This window comes from Nomascus leucogenys, chromosome 22a (genome assembly GCF_006542625.1).
Source record: "Nomascus leucogenys isolate Asia chromosome 22a, Asia_NLE_v1, whole genome shotgun sequence".
Lineage (NCBI taxonomy): Eukaryota > Metazoa > Chordata > Mammalia > Primates > Hylobatidae > Nomascus > Nomascus leucogenys.
In genome coordinates, this window is record NC_044402.1 from 71,365,273 (window position 1) to 71,382,034 (window position 16,762).

General features: G+C 36.7%; 1 protein-coding gene across 4 annotated transcripts in view; it reads right to left on the bottom strand.

The window, feature by feature from the left end:
* The window catches only part of TLK1 (tousled like kinase 1), a 171,138-nt gene that overhangs the window by 45,456 nt on the left and 108,920 nt on the right, over positions 1–16,762 (bottom strand). For all 4 annotated transcript variants that reach the window (XM_003254252.4, XM_030802753.1, XM_030802751.1 and 1 more), the window contains 3 exons: positions 14,403–14,513; positions 14,154–14,290; positions 10,548–10,736 (listed from right to left, as the gene is read on the bottom strand). In XM_003254252.4, the coding sequence (XP_003254300.1) occupies positions 10,548–10,736; positions 14,154–14,290; positions 14,403–14,513 (437 nt within the window). The remainder of the gene's footprint in view (positions 1–10,547; positions 10,737–14,153; positions 14,291–14,402; positions 14,514–16,762) is intronic.

The following is a 16,762-nucleotide window of genomic DNA, read 5'->3' on the forward strand; positions in this document are numbered from 1 at the left end:
AAATTAAGGTTGCTCATCAGCTGACAGTAAAACAGGGAGTTATTCTGCATTACCCATGTGTGCCCGGGGGAAGGGGCGGCAGTGTCAGAATCAGAGTAATGTGACAGGTGAGACACTTGACCGGCCGCTGCTGGCTATGAAGATGGAAGGGGATCATAAACCAAAAAATGTGGGCAGCTTCTAGAACCTGGAAAAGGCAAGGAAATGGATTCTCTTCTAGAGTCTCTAGAAGTAACATAGCCCTGTTAACAATTTGATTTTAGCCCAGATGAAGCCCATTTCAGATCTGTGATCGCTAAAACGGTAAGGTAATATTTGTGTTGGTTAAAGCTAAGTTTGTGTGATTTGTTACAGCAGCCATAAGAAATTACTGCAGATATTCTTACCTGGAAGTAGAATGCTCCTTTAATAAATACCTAAAAACATGGAAGTGGCTTTGGAACTGGGCGGGGGACAGAGGCTAGAATTTTAAGAAGCATAATTTCTAAAGGCTGGGCGCAGTGGCTCACGCCTGTAATCCCAGCACTTTGGGAGGCCAAGGTGAGTGAATTGCTTGAGGTCAGGAGTTCGAGACCAGCCTGACCAGCATGGTGAAACCTTGTTTCTATTAAAAATACAAAAATTAGCCTGGCATGGTGGTAGACTCCTGTAAATCCCAGCTATTTGGGAGGCTGAGGCAGGAGAATCACTTGAACCCAGAGCGAGACTCTGTCTGCCCCGTCCCCCACCAAAAGCATAATTTCTAAAAAGTTTAAACAGATTGTTTGCAGGCTAAACTTCATCAAAAAGAAAGGATAACCTAGAGGACAGAACCCTGTGCCCAAAAGGCAGAAGCACAGATCATCATAAAAGATTATTCCCAGACCTTGAATCCAAAAGGAGTTTGAATGGATTTTGAAATTCTGCAGGAATTTCCTTCCACTGCTTTTTGTTTTGAACAGAAATGTCTCTAAACTGTCATCAGATACCCGTCCTTCCATCATACTGTGGGAGGAGGTAACTTGCTTCTCGAGTTTCAGTTTCACAGATGAAGAAAAATTGTGTTTCAGGGTGGATTATACCCCAAGTCTCATTCATATCTGATTTATTTGATGAGAATTGGAACTTTGAGCTTATGGGATTTAGATGTGATGTTAGACTTTGTGCTGACACTGTAATGGGGATGTTGAGATAGGGTGAACCTACTCTGCGTGTGGAAAGGATGTGAATCTTTGGGGGTCAGTAAACAGAATAATGGTTTTCCCAAAAATGCCATATCCTAGTCTTTAAAAAAAGCTAGATTTAAATGGGATCACGGTTGCTCATCAGCTGATTTTAAGATAATTACTTTGAATAATACAGCTACGAATACACAGAGCAAAGAAAAATATACATTCTATCTGCAGGAAACTAGTAAAAGTCACAGAAAAGGTAATATCTGAACTAAATTAAAAAGAAGCAACATCAGGAGGCCAGGAAGAAGAAATGGGGTGTTAAGAGGCATGATGGGCCTGGCACGTTGGCTCACGCTTGTAATCCAAGCACTTTGGGAGGCTGAGGTAGGCAGATCACCTGAGGTCGGGAGTTTAAGGCCAGCCTGACCAACATGGAGAAACCCCATCTCTACTAAAAATACAAAAATTAGCCAGGCATAGTGGCGCATGGCTGTAGTTCCAGCTACTCGGGAGGCTGAGGCAGGAGAATCACTTGAACCCAGGAGGCGGAGGTTGCAGTGAGCCAAGGTCGTGCCATTGTACTCCAGCCTGGGCAACAAGAGTGAAACTCCGTCTCAAAAAAAAAAAAAAAAAAAAACAGAGGCATGATGACCCAGGAATACAGCATGACAGCATGGAGATACTCAAGCAAAAGTAAAAAGGAATGCAAACTGCAGATTAAGGAAGTATCTTCTGCTTGTTTGCTAAGAGTTTTAGTCACAGATCAATGTTGAATTTTATCTAATTTTTAAAAAATTTTGGTATCTATTAAGATAGTCATGTGATTTTTGTATTTATGTGAAAAGTTATATATATTTTTCTCATCTATAACCAACCTTGCACATCCAACATAAACCCAACTTGGTCTTCATAAATTAGCATTTTTATATATTATATGTTGTGTTTGTGTTACTATCTTATTAAAGATTTGTGCATTTATTTTCACAAGTGAGATTTGCCTGTAACTGTCATTCTTGTACAATCTTTGTTGAGTTTTGGCATCAAGATTATGTTGGCCTCAGAAAATAAGTGGGAAGCATATCTACCTTTTCTGTTCCTCAGAAAAGTTTGTAAAAGACTGGCACTATTTCATCCTTAAATGGCTGACAGAATTCTTAGATGCAGTCATTTGGACCTGCAGTTTTTCTCTGAATAAATGTTTAAATTACAGATTCACTTTATTTAATAGTGACAGAACTATGTGGATTTTGTTTCTTCCACTGTCAGTTTTGGTTCCACCGTATTTTTCTTTAAATTTGTCAACTTCACAAAGATTTCAAATTTAAGCAATTTATAATGTGTTGTTTCCTTTAAATATCTAGACCCAGTAGTAATTTTCCTTTTTTCATTCCTGGGGATGGCTGTGGTTTTTAAAAAATCAGTCATATCAATTTTATCAGGTTCTTTCCCCTACAAAAATTTTAACGCTATTTTTAAAAAACTAGTTTATTCTCTGTATTGTATGTGTGTTTCCTATATTAATTTCTGCTATCTTTTCCCTCTTCCTTCTTTGGTTAATTCTCTTGCTCATTTTCTTTCTAACTTATTGAAATAGATGCTTAGTTTGTAAAGTTTTAGTTTTTCTTCTTTTCTTACACACATAACTAAAGCTATAATTTTCTCTCTAGATACTGTTTCAGATACATTTTACCAATTTTGTTATGTAGCACTTTCACTAACATTCATTTCAAAATATTTTGAAATCTTCCATTTCAAAATTTTCTCTCATTTCCATTGGCACTTTTCCACTACCTTTTAGTTCCAGATTTCTAGCTAATTGCATTGTGGTCAGGGAACATACATAATGATTTCAATCATTTTCATCCCGGAGTTCTACCAATGACTAAGGGAGAAAGAATACGACTCTTACATAAACTTTCAATCCTGTGAAATTTGCCGAGGCTTGCTTTATAATCAATTTTTTTTATAGTCAATATTTTTAAAAGAACATGTATTCTGCAGATGTTGGGAGGTATTCTATATATGTCCATTGGTTCAAGTTTGCCAATCCCATTAATTTTGCATGCACTGGTGTGTTTTGTTTTGTAATGCTTTATTTTTATCTACATGTTCTATTTCTAAGAAATGTGTTTAAATTTCACACTATGATTTGTGGATCTGCCTATTATTAGTTTTTTATTTATTTTGAGGCCATGTTATCATATTTATATAAATTTAGAATTATTATAGCTTCCTAGTGATTTCAACCTTTTATAACAACCACTTCATTTCTAATAATGTTTTCTGCCTTAAATTTTACTGTGCCTGATTTAATATAGCTTTCTTTTGGGTGGTGTTTGCCTATCTTTTCTAAACTGTTGTTTCAGTATGTCTTTTTTCCCTCTGGCGGCTTAAGAATTTTTTTCTCTTTGCCTTAATTTTCTGAAATTTCACTATGAAGTGTATAGATGAGCTTTGTTTTGTTTTGTTGTTTTGTTTTTTGAGACAGAGATCTCGTCCTGTCACCCAGGCTGGAGTGCAATGACATGCACATGGCTCACTGCAGCCTTGGCCTCCCAGGCTCAAGCGATCCTCCCACCTCAGCCCCTCAAGTAGCCGGGAGTACAGGCCCATGCCTGGCTAATTTTTGCATTTTTAGTAGAGATGGGTTTTTGCCATGTTGTCAAGGCTGGTCTTCAACTCCTGAGCTCAAGCGATCCACCCACCTCGGCCTCCTAAAGTGGTAGGATTACAGGTGTGAGCCACTGCACCCAGCCTCGATGAGTATTTCTTTTTATTCACATCCCCTGGAATTTGCTGGCCTTAATGAACCTGTAGACTGATCTTGTTCATCTGTTTTTGAAATACTCTTAGTTATCTCATCTCCAAATACTGCTTATGCTGCATTCAGGATTGTTTCTCTAAAGACTATCGCTACCTTGTCAATAGTAATAATGTAAATCAGAAGACAATAAAAATCATCTCTTCAAGTAACTACCAACCCCAAATTCTAAAACCAGTAAAGATATCCAAAGAATGAAGGCAAAATAATTTTCAGACAAACAAAAACTGGTCACTACCAACAGACCCCTTTGTAATTTTCCTTTACAAAGGAAAATTTGTAAAGGGTATTCTTGGCAGAAAAGTCTTGTGAGAGGTGTAGAAATAAGTAAAGAGCAAAAAATAAATAAATATGTGGATAAAGTCCATATGAACACTGACTATGCAAGACAATAATGATGTCCTATAGGTAGACGTGTGTATATATGTGTGTCTGAGTATAGAAACATGCTCATACTGTAATAGAGAAAAAGAATAAAATAAACAAAAACTGGTCAATGCAATAAAAGGTGAGAAAAAAAGAAAAAAGGGGGAGACTAGGTAGGATAAACAGAAGCATAAAGAAAGACCAAATTTAAGCCTCAATAAGTAATTACATGAATTGAAAAATAGATTAAATTCTCCAATGAAAGGAAGATTTTTCAGACAGGATTTTTAAAAAAATCAGTTATACATTTCTCAAAAACCCACAGAATCTACAACATCAACAGTGAACTCTAATGTAACTTTGGATGATAACGATGTGTCTATGCAGGTAACGTATGTGCCACTGTGGTGTGGGATGTTGACAGTAGAAGAGAATGTACCTGTGTGGGGACGGGGTTAGGTATATAGGAACTCTGTACTTTCTGCTCAATTCTGCTGTACTACTGCCCTCCTCCTCCTCTAAAAAATAAGTTCATTAATTTTAAAAAGAGGTAAGTAGTCTACTAATAACTTAATGTTATACAAAATATATTCCTTTTTTTTTTTTTTTTTTTTTTGAGACAGGGTCTTCCTCTGTTGCTCAGGCTGGAGTGGAGTGCAGTGATGCAATCACGGCTCACTGCAGCCTTGACCTCCCCAGCTCAAGCAATTCTCCCACCTCAGCCTCCTGAGAAGCTGGGACTATAGGTACATACCACCATGTCTGGCTAATTTTTTATTTTTTGGTAAAGATGGGGTCCTGCTATGTTGCCCAGGCTCGTCTCAAACTCCTAGGCTCAAGTGATCCTCCCGCCTCAGCTTCCCAAAGTGCTGGGATTACAGGCCTGAGCCACCACGCCCAGCCTGAAATACATTCTTAATTTAAAATTAAAGCTATAATGGAAAAGCAATGACCTCTCAAACTTCAATAATATATGAGGTAAAATATTACTTACTCTTAACTTTGCAGTCACCCTCTGTGAAACATGCAACATGTAAGTCTAATAGATACAACCAAAGCTTAATTTGAAATACATTTTAAGTAAAAATCTTGGTTAAAATGTATTAATAAAGGAAAATCAATGCAAGTGTCATCAGACTTTATCTAGAGATAGTATTAACTATCCAAACTATTTATTCTGAATAAAAAGTCTTTGTAACTAAAATTACAAGTTATTACCTAAAAAACTGACTCTTGCTAATAGTTAAAAATAAATTATGAACCAAAAACCATGCCAAGTACATGCATTACCTCCTACCATCTTTTCAACAGTATAATGTAGATACTTTCACAAGAAAATGGAGATTCAAAGTAGTAAAATAACTTACTAAAAATAATCCGGGAGAGTTAAGTTTGGAATCCACATCTGTTTGACTACAGAACCTAAAGTCCTACCCACCACATCTGGATTCCCCACCCCTGGGCCTCAGACCCGTACTGTCCATGGCCTGTTAGGCCGCATAACAGGTGGTGAGCAGCGGGCCAGCAGGCATTACCACCTGAACTCCATCCACCTCCTGTCAGACCAGCAGTGGCATTAGATTCTCATAGGAGCACAAATCCTATTGTGAACTGCGCATGCAAGGGATCTAGGTTGTATGCTCCTTATGAAAATCCAATGCCTGATTATCTGAGGTGGAACAGTTTCATCCCAAAACCATCCCCCAGCCCCCAACCCGGTCCATGAAAACACTGTCTTCCACAAAGCTGGTCCCTGATGCCAAAAGGTTGGGGACTATTGTACTACATAATGGTAACTTCATTTTCTATGTTAATTTCTTGATAGACAATTGATAACTAAAGATTCATAACTTGTCCCCTAATTATACTAGATATTATGCACACAAGCCAAAGCCATTTTTCTTAAACAATAATTCAAAAGAAGTTTTAAAAGATAGTTTGCCAAGTAGAGATGTGACGTTTTGTGTTAAAAAAGCATTATTCAAACTGCAGTATATATGAATCAAAGTGCTTCTGTGGCCTTTTGCCCTATTTAAACCTATAATTTGTTTAAGAATGCAATCAAATTGCTATGTAGTACCCATCACTTCATTTGCCACAGAGTTAGTTTTAGGTCAACATATGGAATAATATGGGATAGAAACAAGAGAAGACTATGACTATTAGACTATAATTAAAGCTGTTAGCATCTTGGAAGACAAGTAGTAAACAAAATACCTGTGACAAACCAGAAAGATGATCTATCAAAAAGAAAATGAAATTCGATCAAATGTGTTTTTTCTGTTTTTTCCCCTTTGAGGCCGGGTCTCACTGTCACCCAGGCTGGAGTGCAGTGGAGTGATCATAGCTCACTGTAAACTCAAACTCCTGGGCCCAAGAGATCCTCCTGCCTCAGCCTTCTGAGTAGGTGGGACTACAGGGACATGCCACCACATCTGGCTATTTTTTTTTTTATTTTTGTAGGGATAGGGTCTTGCTCTGTTGCCCAGGCTAGTCTCAAAATTCCTGACCTCAGTGATCTTTCCATCTTGGCCTTCCAAAGCAGTGGATTACAGGCATGAGTCACTGCACCCAGCCTAAATGCTTATTTATTGTAATTTATTATTGACCACTTTCCATACACCAAACACTGTGCTGGGCATTGGGACTATAGAGATGAAACAGTGAAATAAATGCTACAATACATACAAGTATGCACAAAATATCATGGCACCTAGTATGAGAGGCAATAGGAGAAACTGGCCAAAAAAAAAAAAAAAAGGTTAGAGAGAACTTCCTTTTGAAGATAGCATTTAAGCCAAGTCTTAAAGGATAAACAGGAAATGAGACAAATGAAGAAGGGTAAGGAACAAGATGAAAGTCACAGAAGCAAGAAAGCACAGTCCATTTAGGGAACTGAAAAAGTTTAACTTAAGATATACATAGGGCAAATGCTGGAGAATGAGGCTAAAGTAAGAAATAAGGTTTACATAAAGGGTCTTCATGTGGGTAAATTTTATCTAGAAAGCCACTGACAGAGATTAAACATGGTGAGACATGAAAAATAGTAATCTAGGTTAAAAAAAAAACCAAGGTCCTATACTAAGACAGTGACCGTGAAAATGAAGAATGGCGCAAACATGAAAATGTTATGGAAACAGACACAGAGAATGAGGGAAAGGGAAACATTAAGATGACAGGCAGATTCCTAGTGTCATTACCTGAGTGGACATTGATGCTGTGACTGAAGAGAGACAGGGTACTTACTATGGTGATACCTCAAAGTAATAAATAACTCCCATCTTTCATGTATTAAAGAAAAGCTTTCAGGAGGAAGCAATAACTACCATGTGACTTAAAAGATTAACAGAAATTAAGACCATGGGGAAGAGTCTGAATGTTGGCAGTGAAGTAGAAGTACTGAATGATGGCAACGATGAGGCTAGATAACGAAGAAGGAGCCAGATCAAAAGTGCTTTATAAGCCATATTAGGACTATTGGGTTATATCATTCAAGTACTGGAGAGCTTTGTTAGGGTTAAAGGGAAGAGAATGAAAGGCTCACATTTTTATTTCAGAAAAATGACTCTACAACATGAAAATAGACTGCAGGAAGAGACCAAAATTGAAGCGAGAAGAGGGAGAGATTATAAACATAACCCAAGTAAAAGACAGCATTAACTTGAGTTAGAATGAATGGTGTTAGTGGGAACTTGCATAAAGGATGAGTGGACGTATCTGGTATCTAGCAGGACTGGGTATCTACAGGGTAGAGTTAAAGCTAACACATACTTCCCTTTTTTATTCTTTTAAAGAAATAGAGACAAGGTCTCACTATGTTGGCCAGGCTGGTCTCAAACTCCTGGACTCAAGCGATCCTCCTACCACAGCCTTCCAAAGCACTGGGATTACAGTGTGAGACATCCCACCCAGCCCACACTTTCTTTTAATACAATCACCCACCAAGTCAGTCATTCACCTAGGTTTTGGTTTTTTCTTAAACAAATTTACTAACTTACAAAAAGTAAGTTCTTTTAAAAAATTAATGACAGTCAAAATGTTTTAACTGTAACTTACAACAGCTCAAGAAAATTAAGAAAGGCTTTAAGAAGAAAATACATTTTGAGATGGACTTTGAAGGATTAATACTATCACCATCTAATCACTAATGGATTAAGAAAAAATCAACAAAATCTGGCCAGGTGCAGTGGCTCATGCGTGTGATCCCAGCACTTTCGGACGCCAAGGTAAAGAGGACAGCTTGAGCCCAGGAGTTCAAGACAAGCCTGGACAACATGGGGAGACTCCATCTCTTCAAAAAAATAAAAAATAAAAATAAATAAAATCTGTATTTAAAATGTTAAAGGTGACAACTAGAATTCTTACATGTGAGAGGATGGTAGTGCCACTCACTAACAGAACACAGAAAAGGGGCAAGGTATGTGTGTGTAAAGACAGACTGAATGGGAAATATAACAGTAAATACAAGGTTTTGTTTGTTTTTAGTAAATATAGTTTTGAACAGGCTGCATTAGAAGTTCCTGTGAGACATTTAAGTACTGATAGCAACTAAGCAGGATATGATATTCAAGATTGAGACAGAAGTATCTGATACTCAAGAGAGAAAAATGGGCTGGAGATGGTAATTTTGATGTCAGCAGGATGTATATGGTAACCGAAACCCTAAGAGTAGATGCTACTTAAGGAGAATACGCAGAGTGAGAAATGTGATGGCCTAGGACATATCCCTAAAAGTCATCTACATTTTACAGATTGGTAAGTAAATGATGTCCAGAGAAACAGACTGAGAAGATGCAGCCGGATGAGTTAAAATGGAAACTTGAGTATCTTCAAAACTAAGAGTCTTTTTGGAAAAAAATAAGTCAACAATATTCAGTGCTGCCACATAAGTTAAAGACCCAAATGTTACAGCATTTAGCATCAGGAAGATAACCTTAAGAACAATTTCAGTTAAGAAAGGGAGACTGGAAGACAAGGCAGAAGAGACTACAAGGACAGGCAACTCTTTCAAGAAGCCTAGTTATGAAGAGGACATACAGAATATAGAGACTAAAGGGATTTGTAATTGAGGCAGAGCTTTTTAATGGTTTTGCTTACATGTTTTCTGAAGGGAAGTAACAAGTAGAGCACAAAGGAGGTATCAACAGAAGAGGTTCCTGATACAGCTGCGGATGGGATTCAAAGCATGGATGACAGACAATCTTTCAATAGAGGAGAAAAGAATACATGACATACAAGACATTAGAGGGTATATGTATTTTCTCTTTTCTTTTTTTTGAGACAGTCTCACTCTTGTCCCCCAGGCAAGATCTTGGCTCACTGCAACCTCCGCCTCTCGAGTTCAAGCAATTCTCCTGTCTCAGCCTCCTGCGAAGCCAGAATTACAAGTGCCTGACACCATGCCCGGCTAATTTTTGTATTTTTAGTAGAGACTGGGTTTCACCATGTTGGCCAGGCTGGTCTCGAATTCCTGACCTCAGGTGATCCGCCCACCTTGGCCTCCCAAAGTGCTGGGATTACAGGCATAAGCCACTGTGCCCAGCCTATGTATTTTCTACTTGCGTGAGTTTACATAAGTTCTTCTAGAACAGAAAATTTATATAAGTTTGGATACATCTGTATATTGAAATTTTAACAATGGTGTTCTCTGTGAAATGGGATCACAGTCTATATTATTTTATTATTCTTGTCCTATTTTCCAAATTTTCTTTTAAAAAATGTCTTTGTCCTTTAAATTATAAAGAATAATTCATTAACAAAGAAAATCCAGAAAACAAAGAAACGCAGAAAGGGAAAAACAATACCTATAACCCACTAATGAACTGCTTTCACAGGTTGAGAAAACATATAAATGGCAGTTACATTACTTCATTCTCTCAAAGGAATGTGAATGGAAACTTTGAATTAGAATAACCCAAAACTTAATTGATTCTTAACCTATTCAGACACAGAAGAAAGGGTGAATTCTGGTAACCTCTTAGGTACCTCAGTCTCTGTTTTAAAAGAGAATTGTTAAATCTCTGCTTAAAAAGGTAGAATGCAGATATTTGGGGCTATTAATTTAGAGCTAGATTTTCAATACTGCCTTCCTTCCTGGTCATAATCATTTTTGCTATCTAAGTATTAATTATAAATAACATCCATTAGTAACATTCACGTTCACTGGCAACAATTTTAAAAAAGAAAAATTTTAAATGGAGGCTTACAGTTGTGGTAAATTTGGTCTAACAAAGGGATCATTCTCTGCTCCATTGACTGCTTTGTTTTTCCTTTGTTTTGGTTCAGAATTGGTAGAGGGTGCCTGAGAATTATTAGCTGTGGGAGGTTTGCGTTTGGCTAGAAGTTTCCTTTGCCTTTCAATATCTTCCCTTTGCTGATTCACCCATTCTTGTTGCCTGTGTAAAAATAAACAAATAAAACCATATTAACCTTCCATTACTTTTCAAGGCTAAAATTGGAAAAAAATGCATAAGAAACATGAAAAACCATATAATATACATTCGTAACCTTTTGGTTCCACTCTTGTGAACCAACTTGTACTTATCCTTCAGGTCTCATTTGAAAGAATTTTTTTAAGTGAGGTGTTCTCTAAACCCCTAGATTAGGGAAAGATGTGTTGTCATATATAATTTCATCGGAATTTCTATCTCCCCACCTCACGCTTTCTAATAAATATCATTCCTATAGATACTTCATCAGAAAGTGTCCAGTTAGATGACATCACTCCCTAAGAACAGAGATGGTGTCTATTTATACAGTATCCTGTTGTATCCCTAGTACCTAGTGTAGTGATCATCACTTACCTGTTGCTCAATAAATGTTTCTTGAATTAAATAAATGAGATAAAACAATCCCCCAAACTATTAAAGTATGGGGTACATGTTACACATGCATCTCACCACAGTATTTGCAAACAAATTTACAAAAGGCAAATATGAATTTAATATGAAGAGAGTTATTTTCTAAATCTACTTTTGTTAAAAAAATAGGTAATGGGAAGTTGGTGTTTTGAAATGAAACAAATTAAACTTAATGTAAGAAATTTATGAGAAAAATTTTTTTGATAATTTAAGGGAAAAAAAGACAAGAAAATAGCAAGAAAAATTAGCATGGCTCTGAAAAATGGGAAAGTAATAAAAATAAAATTAATGCTTCCCATTCAAGAAACTGAAACAATTTTGCAAATAGCTCCCTAATTCTAAAAACTAATAGATACCATGTCTATTATTAAAATGTAGATTAGATATTTTAGCAGTTTGAGCAGAGAGTGAAGCTTTTTAAAACCAACTTATCATATAATACCTTAAGCTTATTCTAACAGTAACCATGTTCTCTTTCAGGTCACCTCACTATGCCAATAAAAAATTTTCAAATCCTACATGGTTACAATACTTAAGAGCAAGTCAAATATTTCATGCCCTCCTCTCCCCAACCACTGACATCAACTAAAGGGTTCCTACTTTGCTAATGCAGAATTGACCTTACACACATCCCCTTCCCTATGGTTTTAGTGATAAAGTAGCAGAATATGATAGGAGTGAAAAAAATAAAGAAGAACCTAGGTGGAAGATTAAAAGAGTAGAGAAAAATCTCAAGAATAGCAAACTGAGAACAAGACTTTACTCCAGTTTTCATTTAGAAGCAGGAATAAATTTCAATTTTTAATAAGTAAATCTTAAGGCTATTTTAGGGCACAATCAAGATGGTATAAATGCAAATAAGCAGTAATAATCCTAATGATTAAAATATTAATGGAAAGTAAAGAATTACTGGAATAGATATTAATAGCTGATTAAACAGGGATGACTATACAGTTTAGAGATTAATATTATTACTTTATTTCTCTTCTCATCTTCTAACCAGTCTGGGTTATATCACTGATTATAAACGACTTGATATACACACAGTAGGTCCCCAATAAATGCTTATTAGTGAAAGTCAGGACATACAAGTAATTATTTTCTTTTTTGACAGTTATTTTTTGAGACAGAGTCTCACTCTGTTGCCCAGGCTGGAGTGCAGTGGCATGACCTCGGCTCACTGCAGCCTCCACCTCCCAGGTTCAAGCAATTCTCGTGCCTCAGCCTCCCGAGTAGCTGGGATTACAGGTGCACACCACCACGCCTGGCTAATTTTTGTATTTTCAGTACAGACAAGGTTTCACCCTGCTGGCCAGGCTGGTATCAAACTCTCAACCTCAGGTGATCCTCCCAAAGTGCTGGGATTACAGGCGTGAGCCACTGCACCTGGCCTCTATTTTGACAGTTAAGTGGAGAAATTGGAAATACTGGTAGAATTTATATCTTAGAACATTCATATTAATTATATCACCATCTCTTTTATTCATTGCAGGACAATTGCCAGTCTGGGTTTAGTAGCAGAGCCTCTTGCTCATGAAACACTAAAAAATTATTTCTGCTTTCCACTTTACTGTTGATATGTTAGTTCATGCTTTAATCACCTTTCATCTGGATACCCCTCCATCTTAACTACCAATAACATCCATCCTCTTTCTAATAATATTTTCACATTACCATCAGTTATTATTCTACAACTATCACTGTAGATATCATTCCAATCACGTACACTATATATGTAAACCTTTAAGAAGTCCCATTATCTGCAGAATTGAAACCCAAACTCTCTAATATCACAAGGACATTATCCTTTGTTTCACTGTGGTATAACTAGAACAGCTATGTTGAAGAAAAGTTGAATAAATCTGCTGAGAGAGAAGGCCATTCTGTGGCAAGTCCTAGGAGGCAGTGTTTGAACAGCAATGTTGGTGTGATACCATGTGAAAGAAAGTTTTGCCTCTATTTCAAATAACTGGATACTCTGGAAAAGCTGATGTTCATGCCGGCATTACTCCCCATTTTCAGGTTTAACAAAATTTTCCACCAAAAAAGGAGTAGCATATTTAGCACTCCTTAACACATAAACAGCCAATAAATCCTTATCTACCACCGTCTGAACTCAAGAAAATATGGTAACTATAATTTCTCTGTTTTAAAGTTTCATCTGAAAAGCAACAGAAAACCAAATACCGCATGTTCTCATGTATAAGTGGGATCTAAACATTGGAGACACATGGACATAAAGATGAGAATGATAGAAACTGGCGGCTACAAAGATGAAGGAGGCAGAGACAGGGGCAAGGATTGAAAAGCTACTGGGTACTATGCTCACTACCTGAGTGATGGGTTCAACTGTACCCCGAACCTCAGTATCATGCAATAAACCCCTGTAACAACCTGCACATATATTCCCTGAATCTAAAATAAAAGTTGAAATTGAAATAAATAATAAATAGAGTTTACCTCAGAAACGCTAAAGCCACATGTTCAGTTTAACTGATAAATGAGTTATTATATCTGAGGCAAAAGAGAAGTTTTTTTTCCTTAGGAAAGAGCAGGCAAGTGCTGAATATTAACACATAAGGATTGGGGAATGGGAAAAAACTAAGTAGGAAAATCCTAGGAGATAAACACACACACAAATCCTCCAGTGAAAATTAAATTTTCAACAATTTCCCTCTCAAAATATCATCTGTAAAGCTAAAGGTTCAATTAATATTTCGGAAGGTCAGAATTAGAATAACATATTACATTCTATAGATGACTGCTGATTAATCAAGAAATTAGTAAGCTAAAACTGTAATACTCTTGGTTTCATATCCCTTTCAAATGTACTAAATTCTATGATTTCACAGTAATGAGGAACTGGAGAGCATAATTACAAATCTATAATCTTTTAAAGTAATGAAAACCCAAACGAATACTAAAAACTTATAAATGTTAAGAATGACTAACTTCACAAGATTCTGAAATGCAAAACCATCTGTCCATTGTTCAGTAAATGAAGCCCCATGTCTAACTGTTGTAAAGTGCCCGAGGCGTAATCGATCTTGCATACTCTTCTCTCTGCTTGACAGTTTTTCTTGTGTACTCTGAAAAGAGGAGAAAAAAAAATCATCAATTTTATTCATTAATTTATAAAAGCATACAAAGCAAAAGGGTCTAATGAAGGGAAAGCGAAAATTTACCCAACTTTTAGCCTACCTTTTCAATAAGAAGTTTCTTGCTCATTGATATGCACTTATTTAATCGTTCTTTGTATTTTTCAAGTAATTTTTGTTGTTCATCTATTTGCCGTCTGAGATCACAGTTAGCCTATGACATAAGTAGAAAATGCAAGAGGTCTAGACTGGGGAATATGAAAAGCTTAGAAATAGTTTTAATGTTCTAAATAAATTATATACAGATAGGACTAATAATATTAAATATCTGAGTATGATACAAGAAAAAAAAAGCCTACTTAACCATGAGATAATACTGTTAAATGTTACTTAAGTGTGCAGTGGAAAGTACATACAGGGAAATTTGTATCCACATCCATACATTCAAATCCATACTCTAAGGTTAACTTTGGCTAAGTTATAACAACTTTAGTTCAGCTTATTTCTAAATAGAAGCAACACAATCTACCTCACTTTGTTAAAAATAACTAAAATATGGTATATAAAGTGTCTATCACTTAAAAATAAATGTGAGTTTTCCTCTATCTCTTATAATTAACAAATTAAATGTGGGTTTTCCTCTCTCTTAAAACTAACAAAATATTTTCTCCACTGAACTTATAAATGACATACACAAGTTGCCTACCCAACAACTGTCCTCACCATTCTTCCTTAGCAACAGGATATTAATTCTGTTCACTTTGTAGGTGACCATATGCTCAGAGAAGAGGCCTCCCTCTAACATCAAAAGATGAGTCTGATTAGTACAGTGCTAAGAGAATAACCTATAGGGCTTGTTACAAGAGATTACTGGGAACCATTCCCAGAGCTTCTGAATCAGGTCTCAGGAAGGACCTGAAGATTTCCGTTTCTATTAAGTTCTCCAGTAATACTGATGCTCCTGGTCTGAAGATCACACTTTGAGAATCAGAAGTCTAGGCCAACCATGGTGGAATCCACAAGACAAGGGCACAATATCTTGAAAGTGCTGAGAGAAAACAATTGCCAACCTAAAATTAGATACCCAACACAATTGTTTTTCAAGGAAGAGGAAACAGAATTTAGCACCAATAGACCCTCAGCAATTCAAACAAAACCTCAACACTGTGTGTGTATGATGCATATGCAATTTGAAACCTGATTCTAAAATTTCTCTAAGACTGTGAAGGGCCAAAAATAGCCAAAATGAAGAAGAGGATATCTGTTTAACCATGTATCATGACTTAACATAAAGCTACATAATTATGATCACCCAAGACTCCTCCTTCCTTTATAATGGAAATTCAATGTTTTATCCTGGATTGCTATCTGCCTAGCCAAAAGACTACAGTTCCCAGCTTCCCTTGCAGCGAAGGATGGTTAATTAGATGCAAGCAGAAGTTGTTCAATGAGATATCCAAGAAGGCTGCATACAGAATTGTGCTTTTTGTTCTCTGCTCCCATCCTCCCTCCTGTTATCTGCTTAGAACGCAGATATAATTGCGACCCTAATAGATATATTGAACCTTGATGTGACCTTTGAGATACAAGCCATGAACTAATAATAACAAGGTCCCTTATGATACTGAGGAGTAATAATATCCGAGCTGCTCACTTCTGTTCTTCTCTTGAAAAATAAGCTTCTATCTCATTTGAAGTACTGTTATTTATGTTCACTGTTACTAACAGCCAAAAACAACTGATAAAAATTGTTTTATCAACAATGATAAAAAGATGCTGCAGTACTTGTGTAGAGACACAAACAGAACAAGGAAACATGATATAGAACACAGAAATAGATCCACTTGTATACTGGAAACAAGAATTTTATGATGATAGAGCTGGCAGTATAAGAATGAGCTTTTAATTAAATGGGGATGAACAACTGGTTATCCACATAGAAAGAAATTGAAATGAAACCCTACATCATGCCATACCAAAAACCAATTTCAGTAAGACTAATAATTTATATTGAAAGATCAGCTGGGCATGGTGGCTCATGCCTGTAGTCCCAGCACTTTGGGAGGCCAAGGTGGGAGGATCACTTGAGGCCAGGAGTTCAATACCAGCCTGTAGACTCCCAGCTCTACAAAAAATAAAAAAAAATCAGCCCGGAGTGATGGCACGAGCCTGTAGTCCTAGCTACTTGGGAGCCTGAGGTAGAAATATTGCTTAAACCTGGGAGTTTAAGGCTACAGTGAGCTATGATCCCTCACTGTGCTCTAGCCTGTGCGACGGAGTGAGACCCTGTCACTTAGGGGGGAAAAAAAAGACCAGACCAAAAAACCTTGAGAAATAACTGGTATTATACAATAAAATGGGAAATGTGTATGCCCTGTACTCTGGCTATGTCTTTCCTAAACATATACCATAGAAAAATTCTTTCATATTTGCCCTGAAGACATGTACAAAGAATGTTCTTAG